The sequence below is a fragment of the Thunnus thynnus genome, chromosome 13 (assembly GCF_963924715.1).
Source record: "Thunnus thynnus chromosome 13, fThuThy2.1, whole genome shotgun sequence".
In the NCBI taxonomy this organism is placed as follows: Eukaryota; Metazoa; Chordata; class Actinopteri; order Scombriformes; family Scombridae; genus Thunnus; species Thunnus thynnus.
In genome coordinates this window covers 10,599,453-10,610,437 of record NC_089529.1, presented here as the reverse complement: position 1 = coordinate 10,610,437, position 10,985 = coordinate 10,599,453, and the positions used below count along the sequence as shown (strand labels likewise).

Genomic DNA, 10,985 nt, shown 5'->3' with positions numbered 1-10,985 from the left:
GATCTTTATCCAGGAAATGCATTCACAGTCTTACCACAACATCCCATATCAGACCACAATCAGATAACACTGTACTTTAGAGACCCATATCCACACACATACCCCTGATGACAACCTGCTACGTCTCCCAAAACACTACAAATAGACAGAGAAAAGTCTCACTGATTACACCAAATCATTTAACAACACTAACATCCAAAACATGCTAGATAACTTTCTATGTAAACAATACCTGATAAACAAAGATAACATAAATCTGGCCACAAAAGATTCTAATCATATATTTATGAAATTGGCAAAAGAGTCCAAAATTAAAAGACCAACCCCCAAATCAAACAAATAACAAGCACAAGAACAATGGTTTGACAGTGAATGTTCCTTTTTCAGGAATCTCAGAAACCTGTCAAACAAGAAACACAATGACCCTAAAAACCAAGAATCACACCGTGAATACCACACAGCACTTTAACAATACAAGAACATTATCAACCAAAAAAAGGCTAAATACACAGATGATGAATTAGTCAAAACTGAAATACCAAATATTAAGACAGCATTGCAATACAGAATGGCGATGTTTGGAAAAACTATTTCTCAAATTTATTATTATCATTATTCAAAATCCAGAACGCTATGGTTTAAACACACATCAGAGGTCCACAATTGACAAATTGAAATGATTAGAAAATACAATAAAGGACAACCAAAATGCTTTGGACAGTCCAATTACAATGGAAGAGCTACAAGAAAAAACTGGCTGATTTTAAATATGTAAAGGCTTGTGCTGTATTAAAATTATTGAATTTGGTATTAAAAAGTGGCATAAACCCTGCCATTTGGAACTAGGGACTGATTAGTCTTTTTAAAAACGGAGACAATCTTAATCACAATAATTATAGGGGTGTCTGTGTAAATTCTAATTTGGGGAAACTATTTTGTAGTATATTAAATTCAAGAAAAAATTGGACAAAAAATTACAGAATTTTTCAAACAATGTCACAGGGTCCATGAAGGTTGCAATATATCCCCAACACTTTTCAACATATACACTGATCAATTATCAAACCTACTACTGAACTACTGAAAACTCTCCAGCCCCAGGACTGGAAACAAAGTTAAATGTCTTTTTTATGCAGATGATCTATTACTATTATCACAAACAGAATAAGGGATCCATGATTACTGTGTTAAGCAAAACTGAGCAATCAGAGCAAATCTAGATAAAACTAAAATTATGATATTAAAAAAAAGAAAAAAGCAGGATCATAAACTAATGAATATCATTTTATTTTGGGAGGGACAACATTGAGTCATACAACAGAGTATACACACCTAGGCTGAACTATCGCTGCTTCAGGCATTTTGTCAAGGTTTTAAGTGCATTGGCAGATAAAACTTGTAGAGCTTATTACAGTGTAATAAAAGTCCTCCACTAATTAAACCTCCCAATAAAGATTTGGCTTAAAATTTTTCAAAGCGTTATTGAGCCAATCCTTTTAGATAGAAGTGATGTTTCACACAGGAGAGAGAGCGAAAGAGAGAGAGGGGGCATCATTCATACAGGAGAGAGAGAGAGGGGACATCATTCATACAGGAGAGAGGAAATGGCAGCAGGGAAGCAGAGTGGTCCCAGGATGGGTGTTGGTCCAGCAAAGAGATGCCTGAGAGAAAAGAACGAACAAGGAGAAAACAGGGAGGGGGGATGCCTGGACGCATATGTGCTTGTGGACAACAAACAGAAGGTTAGAGAGATGCAATGGAAATGCAGGTTTTTAATTAGTAAAGCTTGATAAATTTATTAAGACTGAGACCGGCCAGCCGCACAGTACAAGGTCAAACATTCAAATTCTGTTTTCCCTATTATTCTTCACAGTTTATGTTCTCTGTTCAATTAATTAGTCATCTATTTTTCAAATGATTATAAACAATATGTTTCATGCAGGGCCACACCAACATCTTCAACAACTGTTTTTACTTGTGTTCAGTAATTCTAACTTTAACTCCTCATCTGTGACTAGTGAGGCCCATTAAAACTACAAATGCAACCATCGCTCCCCAATTAATTATAGGGTTTCCTTTATCTATCCATAACACACTTAATAAATGTGGTTTCTAACTGAGGGCGCCTGCCACAAGCTCAGAAAAGACATTGAGATCTTTCTCAATGGTTGCAGACTTCTCTGAGGACAGAGTCTGTCTGTGGAGACACTTACACTTTTCCAATCCACAAAACTGTTTCCACTGTTTCTTTAAGGAGTGGAATTTTCCACATGTAGAAAATAATAACTCACCATAACCAGTTACTCCAAAAGATTGTATGCATAAATCCTCTTGTGGGTTATTTGTATGTAGAATACATCCCTTTTAGAAAGACTACTCATTGACTTAGTGATGTGTATCACATATGAGAAAGATTTTATCCTATCTACTCCCTGGTCAACAGGTTTCGGTATGAAAACAAATTCACTGTAATCTGACTTTTATCTGGGTGGATATTTACCAAAATGCTCTCTTCAAGCACACACCTTAGCATTCACAAGACAGGGTGTATTGTGAAATCAAACTAATGTCATGTACTTTAAGTAGTGGTGAAAATGGTTTGTATGGAAGCAACATATTCCTAAATCTGCAGTATTATGACATAACTATAGAGGTCCTAAACATCTGAGATACATTTTAAACAGTTAAACAGCTACATATAAAAAAAAACCAAACAACAATAACAGTTTAGCCAGTTTTAATAGTTTTAAAACACTTGGTTTGGAAAAAAGTACAAAAGTGATCTTGGACGCCACAGTATGAAACCAGTCCAATAATGCAAGGTGAAAGGTGTGTTCCTTTAAAAAGCATCTTCTACAGACATGTTAATTTCAACTGGCCTTACCATACACATACTGTACTCACTAAAACAGATACAAGCAATAGTTTAAATACAATGGCTGATCCCAGGAATACATTTACAAGTGATTCTTAAAAAACTAATTAAAAAGGGGGGAAATAAAGAAGTCTGACCACAACGCCAACTGGTATCTGGCAGTAAAATCATGCAGTATTACAATCGTTCCACTAAAGAGAAACAGCAAAGCACTACAGCTGTCACACAGTGAGAAAGAGGGCAGCCAAGAGGTGTCTCTTTATCAAACAGCCTTTCAAAATGTTCATTGGTTGTTTTATGAATTGTTACTGAGAGAGTTCTCTAGCGTCGAGCAGCAGCTCAGTGGTCACCCTTCCCACGTTTGCATACATTGTAAAGTTGCGCAGGGTCTCCGTTAAGGAGAACGTGTCTTCCACAATCTCATCCATTTAGAAAAATATAACTAATTGCTATTGAAGAAAACCCCCAAAATGTGGGATATTCTCTTAGTATGTTGTGAGGAAATAAAAAAAGCTAAGAAATACAGTTGAATAAATAAATTGCATGACATCCATAAAAGTTAAGTGGATACACTGAGTCGACAGAATGCTATCCACATATGCACACCATGCTTTTTGTTTTGGCCCGGCAGTGTTAAAAACGAGGGCTCCATCCTCCATCCAAAGCCACACCCTACGATCCAGTGGAAAGTTGCCATAAAATATCTAAAATATGTTGACATTTAGAGAAAGGTTTCTTGTTCTTTGATTCAACAATTGATTCCCATGTACAACATGGTCTCTGGCTTTACCAATTAAGAAGTAATCGATGCTGATGGCAATGAGGAAACACAGGAGGGAGACTGTCACAGTGTTAAAACAATGAAGCCGCTCTGTGTTGTTACCCGCTGGCCGGCCTATTGTTAGGGCAACAGCAGTGAACTTCCTGTCCGGTCAAACTTTTTTCCTTTTGAGAGGGCAGCCACTTGTTTCATCAACTCTCTGTTCTTGGCCTGTGGAAATAAATGATTGAAAGTGTTAGAAATTATGCATACGGTTGCAGTTTTTTGATACCTTAGTGGAAGCTTTTGTAAAATCCACATACTGAACACTACAATTAACCTGAAATCATGTGATTTAAACGGCAGCAAACACACTAGTTGACTTAAGGAAATTACAGTTAATGAGTCTCTATTTTTACCACTTACTAGTCATTCATCTGATGCTACAAGCTAAAGGCTTTAAACCCATTTTAGACTTTCCTCAACAGCACCTTTGGTGCATCAAACATATGGAGCATATCAGCCACAGGGTCACTTACAAAACAGCAACCATATTAAAAAGGTTAATGCCAGGAAATGGCTCAACTGACGCACCCATTGTGTCCATGACAGAATGTGAACTTATGCAATGAGTGCATCATCCATTTATCACACTGACACATCCAGCACAATTTTGATATAAGCACTGATGCATTTTTAAGTAATAACCAAACAGTGATACATGATTTAAGCTGATATAACATGCACCCCTAGTTGCCCATAAAAAAAAAAAAGATCTGAGATCACATGGGTATTTCTGAAAACGTTGAGCCTGCAGTGCTTTTTATAGTACAGCCACAGTTTGGACGCTGCGTGCAAAAACTGGGTGGCTGTTGACAAAAAGCTACAGGAGGAAAGACTTAAAAAGATGGTTGTAGATTTTTCAACTATTTCAATGACATTCAATGATTTAACAGATAGGGATTGTTGAACAGTGCGACTACAACATGCCCCTCTGTAATGTTATGTAACCCTATAAACTAAAATCATATCTTGAGCAATAGTCAGATGGGCATGGTGTTCAGAACACTGTGTGCTGAACAAAGTTAACAGAAGACATCTGTGATGTTAATTGTTTCTCTATTACGAATCATGAATCAGTCACTAAAATTACAGAGTAAGGTGTGTCTACTCTCAGGCATTGTCCTATCAGGCACATTGAGTCATTTTGGACTTCCAATAAAGATGTTTGCATATATAAACAAAAATAATCCAATATGATTTCATGTACAAATGAAAGTTATACTTGGAAAAAATTCAGGAATGTCAATTTAGATGGGACCAGTTTAGCACAAGGTTACTTCTACTGACATTTAACTGAGACGAAAGACAGAGTGGCATGTCACAAATGGGTAGGGCTCAAACTTAGGACATGCTTTAGCAATTCACCACACCTCCTTGAAACCTGCACATCACCCCAATAGTGAATTGAACTGATCACCAAACTAATTTACAAACTTTTATAAATTAATATAATTCATAAAAGCTCCTAAGACATATGACATTTTCCCAAAATATATATTAATCAACTAACAAAAGTGTCATTAAAATCAGATACAGTGACTACAGTTTATATACAGATGGGTGACAAATTAAAGGAAAAACCAACATAAAGTGTCCAAGTAAGGTGTTGGGCCACCACATGCCGCCAGAACAGCTTCAATTCGCCTTAGCATTGATTCTACAGTCTCTGAACACTATTGGAGGGATGAAGATCATTCTTCCAAAAGATATTCCCTCATTTGGTGTTTTGATGATGGCGGTGGAGAACGCTGTCTAACATGTCAGTCCAAAATCTCCCATAGGTGTTCAATTAGGTTTAGATCTGGTGACTGTGAAGGTCATAGCATATGATTCACGTGATTTTCATGCTCATCAAACCATTCAGTGACCCCTTGTGCCCTATGAATGGGGGCATTGTCATCCTGGAAGAGACCACTCCCATCAGGATAGAAATGTTTCATCATAGGATAAAGGTGATCACTCAGAACAACTTTGTATTGATTTGCAGTGACCCTCTCCTCTAAGGGGACAAGTGGACCCAAACCATGCCAGCAAAATGCCCCCCAAAGCATAACAGAGCCACCAGATCTCCTCACTGTAGGGGTCAAGCATTCAGACCTGTACCGTTCTCTTGGTGTACGCCACACATGCACTCGCCTATTTGTCGAGAATATGGTGAAGGATGACTCATCTGACTATGTCACTTTTTCCACATCTCTGTAGACCAGTGCCTATGGTTTTTGCACCACTGGATCCCTCAAATGTGCTACGAAAAAGTCTGCTAAAAAATACTCAGCTCTGTAACCACTGGCTCTACATTTTATCTCGTGGTCTTCTCATGAATGCAAATAGTCTTGTTTTTAAATTGGACAAACATACATTAGTCATTTCTAGTTGATGTTATGAGTGTGTGTGATGTGCTATTGTGTGTAGCTTTGTATTATGTATTATGTGTCCTGTGTGTTTTTTGCTTTGTACAGTTTCTTATCTTGCTTTTATGTTTTAATTTTGACCTGCTGAAGGGACTGCAGATGAAAATGTACTATATGCTAGCCAGTAGAGTATATTAAACGGTAACATTTATGTTTAACACTGTACACAGTACCAATAAATATATAAATGTAATGAGGGGTTTATGCACTGCAATCCTACTGTAATATCCCTCTCTATGTAATCGTCAACGGACTGTTCTTGCTGACAGTCTGATCACGTCCTGCATTGACTCTTCTGTTTTTTCCGTACATATCACACTAATGCACGAGCATCATGGTCATCAAATGTGTGCCGTTGACCACATTTTCCGACCCTATTTACTGATGTCACTCCCACAGATCTAAATGCAGATGTCATTTCTGTCACTGTTCCTATTGAAACACCTGCCAACTGAAGCTCCTGCCATCCGTGCCTCAACAATGAACCCTCTGTCAAAGTTACTTAGATCTTTTTCTCTTTCCGTCTTGATACAAAATCAGAATCAACTGGGTCTGCTCAGCATTTTTATACATGCCATAGAGCATGACTGGATGTTAATTGCTTAATTGTACCATGCAGTGCACCTGTGTGGACGCATCTGCATTTGTGCTGTTTCTCCACAGATAGATAGATGGATAGATGGGTGGGTGGGTAGGTAAAGCTTGGAGATAAGGAGATGCTGAGAATTTTTGTAACATCCACTTGTTAGCTTGGGGATGTTTTAGAGTGGTGGAAAAAAAAATGACACAAGAGCATTTTCACATAATATTCCACAACAAAGGTTTAATGGAAATCAAGTATGACGTGGGAACTAATGAGCACACGCTGGTGTACAAATGAGCACTGGCGACACAACACGTGTTTGTATGTAGTTTCCTACCTGCTGTTGTTCCATAGACTCTTTGTGCGATTTCTCCATTTGGTTCATCTTGACCCTCATATTGGATTCCTGGTACTGAAAGTCTGCTTTGAGCTCTGTGAGCTGGAGTAGAATTCAATAATCAATACTCGAAACAAAAACAAGCTACCGACAGTGATGCATCTTTGATTCATTAGAGCTGGAGGTCGGATGAGGCTGATGAACCTACCTTACGATCCTTCTCTAGAATGGTCTGATCCCTTTGCTGCAGAAGTCTCTTCAGTGACATAACTTCCTCTTTCAGTTGGCTGATGAGAATGAAGTTGTCCGTTCCTCCTGAATCCATAGACTGGGTGATGGAACTACTGATGGGAGAACAGAGAGAGCATGAAGCCAGTAATGAGAGGGGTAGTCAACATGTGGAGGAAAGATGTAGGCAGGATTATGCCAAAGGGAATGATTCTTTAAAGTCAGAATTGCACCTGATGGTTACCCAAACAAACAGTTATCATACCTGTCCCCGTTGGATGGCTTCATCTCCAGTTTTGGTTTCTTCTTTGGAGTCTCCTTCTGGATTGAAGACGATTTATGGCTGCAAAGAAAATCAACAAGTCAATCTGGGCCCAAAAACTCTATCAATGCACTGTTTTCTGATGTACACGCTGCAGATCAAAGGAGGAGGAAAGTTTTACCTCTGCTTCCACAGTCCCTGCTCCTGCTCGGGACTCAAGCTCCCACTCAGCCTGTGAAAGATAATTTAGCTTAGTGAATATCAACATATGACCGAAACACAAATCTTCTCACTATTCTGTGTTAAAAAATGAACAATCTGACTGAGCAGCATGGGAACGGAGGGACAAGTGACACAACGGAGGACATACTTGTGGTGAGAACTGCTGTGTCTGTGTTGGTGGTGGTGGTGATGATGGTGCGGTCTGGAGTGGTGGTCTTTCTCATTCAAGGACGAGGAGTTGGAGGAGCCAAAGCCCTTCCTCTGCTCCTTAGTCTTCTGCAGGACACGGCGGTAGGACAGAGTGCAGAGCCAGCACAGCAGTTTCCCATCCACCTGTAAGACAACAACAGTAGCTCATAAAACTTTCAGTTATACATCTGCTGCTAAATTAGACAGTATGCTGTCTGGTTTATACCTTTCTCCTGCCTTCCTCCTTGCGGTCAAAGGCGCATTGCTGTTTGCACTGCTCACATGTCTGTGGAGGTCCATATTTTTTTTCTGAGTTGGTACAACGCTGGCACTTTGTCCCAATAAAAGCTGCAATGATGTTACAGTACTGGCAGGGTTTGGGCTGTAAAGACAGACAAGAGACAGTGTTAAAAGTTCAATTTACGCATAATGCGCCTTTAAACAAATATGCAGCAAGTACAAATGGAAGCAACAAATACAACTAGTTAAAGCACTTCGGGAGAAACTCACTGTTCCAAACTGTTTGACGTTTTGGGCACATTTCTTGCAGATTGTATTGGTTTTACTGTAAAGAATAAATAAGGGTTTACATTCAAAGCAAATCACATAAAATACAAAGAAATTCGCAATTTTACAACAAATAAAATCTAAAATTCGTCTTAAGTCGCATGTGTCTCACCTTTCCTGCTGAAACTCAGATCTGCAGTATGTGCACTTCACTATCGGGTGTGCAATGCGACACTCCTGTGGTGACAAAACAAATGAATGTCAGGTGTTTTCATGAGTGTAAATTGTGGTATTGTATGATATCCACTAGACACTAAAAACAAGACTGCCTCATTAGTTGTTGTTTCTATCAGCATGACTTGATGTTTGTTGTGTAACATCCTCTTGGCTACAACATCTGTGCAAGTACCAACACCTGACAATTTGGTTGTATATACACCAAACTGCTTCTGTGTCAGTCAACCCAACAAATTATGGGCAACGTAGGGAAAAAATAAGCACAAATAAAAAAAACCCTCTATCGGACAACTGCAACCTTAACCACCATTCTCAAATATTTATAATTTCTTGATGGAGAAATTGAACTGTAACTGTATTAGTGTTCATCAGTCAACCCCGTGATTTAACTATCCTGTGCAAATAAAAAAAAAACTGATTTGTCAGAGAGAAAGGGACTCTCTGAAGTGCTTGAAGAGAGTGATAAAACTGTCCATTGGTCTGCTCTTCCTGATAAAAAAAGAATCAGTGCAGATTGAGTGAAGTAAAGAAAAGTAGGAAGAGAGAGATGCCCCAGAATAAGTTTCTTCTAGTAGAAAAAAAGTCTGTACATTTGAAGCTTTGAGCAACAAGTTGGCAAGTATGTACATTAATGGCAATTATTAAGGGTATAATTCTAATGTCTGGCGGATGAATATTCTGCTTGTAATTACATAGTAAGGGAGCGTTATTACTCCTTAACAAACAGCACAGTGTTTACAGGTTGGAAAGATATAAGCTGTTACATAATCTGAGCCTGGCTGCTTGTTACAACATGACACCCGGTCGGCAATAACACTCGCACATTGGAAGTACTTAAAACTCAGGATTGTTTGTATTGTCTCGCACACACATACACAAACACATACACACTCCCAAACCTTGCACAGCTGCTGGCCCTGCGACAGCTCTTCGAAAGGATACCGCTGGTTACACTTCGTACAGGCGTACAGAGCCGACGTTGCCATTCTCGCCCAAATAAATGTCACTGAGCTAGAAGAGGTTAGCGAAGTCCAGCTGCAAACTGAACGGATTAACGGCGCTATTTCCTCTCTAGCCGCTTGCTAATTTAGCACGCAAACACACACACACACGGTAGCTTGCTCGGCTAGGTAGCGTAGGGCAGCACCGAAATAGCTTAGGAAGCTGGAGGGAGCTGAGCAGCAAGCGAGGAACAATAAACTCCAAATATCTGTGATCTCCCTCCGCTCGCACGATATCCGACCAGGCTAACTCGAGGTCGATCGTTAGCTGTGCCGCAACATAAGCAATCCGTCGATACAAATCTGGCTATTTCTATTAAGTTTCCACTGTTCTCGCCAAGAAAAGGTATTTTCCTGTTTTCCTTCTCTCTTTTTGTATCAACGCCGTCGTCGTCGTCGTCATGTAACCGGAAGTGACCGACGACGGCTGATCGCGACACAATATCCGTCCGCGGGATTCACATTTTTGAAATGCTCAGAGCCAATCAGATGTCAGGATTCATTCTACAGGATCACACAACTTGCAGAGGTTTAACATACACTGTATATAATGTATATGGTTTGTATATGTTTTTATCACTAAAGTAAATACACAAATTAGATTTCTGTAAAAAATGAAGACACAACTAAACATCTATTTTATAAATGTCAGTATACATCAGGGTTCTGGAAAAAAGAGTATTATTTTTGACACTCAAACCAACCATTCAATTAAGCTGGAAGCCAAGGATGTTAAACTGTAATAAACTTTAGTTGTTTTTTTTTTTTTTTTAGATTTTTTAGATCTTTAGATTTTAAGGTAGTGTAAGGCTGCCACCGCCTTTCATAACCCAGCCTGGTCTGGCGTCAGAGGCGAGAATATTCATCACACAGACAGATATATGGTACAAAAAATTAGCCTTTATTGAAGATACAAAGTCATTATAACTACAACTAGACACCCCAAAGCAAAACCCCCCACAGAGGTCAACCCTTAATAGGCTCAGGTGGCCACCCTACGACCCTACAACACACAGCACTGCAAGTGAATTAGGATAAACGTTGCACACACCCAGAGAAACACTGCACACAGTATCAAACACACAGCAATCAGTACACGCCACACTAACCAAACACAGTATCAAAATACACATCAATCAATAAGGACCACTACAAGCTGTAGGCAGGTCAGAACCATTTCTATCAACAGAGGGAGGCAGAGGGGCCTCTTAATGGGCCCTTGGCAGGGTGACAAATCACTAAAATCTATTTTTAAGATTAAGTATACATAGACCAAGACAAAAAAAGACAATACATAAACATTAAACATG

At 39.1% G+C, this 10,985-nt stretch overlaps 1 protein-coding gene across 1 annotated transcript; it reads right to left on the bottom strand.

Annotated features, from left to right (window-relative positions):
• Window positions 1–2,720: 2,720 nt before the first annotated feature.
• Window positions 2,721–10,118, bottom strand: fam76b (family with sequence similarity 76 member B). The gene is made up of 10 exons (XM_067607786.1): window positions 9,574–10,118; window positions 8,610–8,674; window positions 8,441–8,495; window positions 8,157–8,312; window positions 7,890–8,074; window positions 7,701–7,751; window positions 7,523–7,600; window positions 7,238–7,373; window positions 7,030–7,131; window positions 2,721–3,866 (listed from the first exon to the last, which is right to left on the bottom strand). Exons 1-10 carry the CDS (start codon window positions 9,658–9,660, stop codon window positions 3,777–3,779), a joined length of 1,005 nt encoding a protein of 334 aa, XP_067463887.1. The 5' UTR covers window positions 9,661–10,118; the 3' UTR covers window positions 2,721–3,776.
• Between the last annotated feature and the right edge of the window lie 867 nt (window positions 10,119–10,985).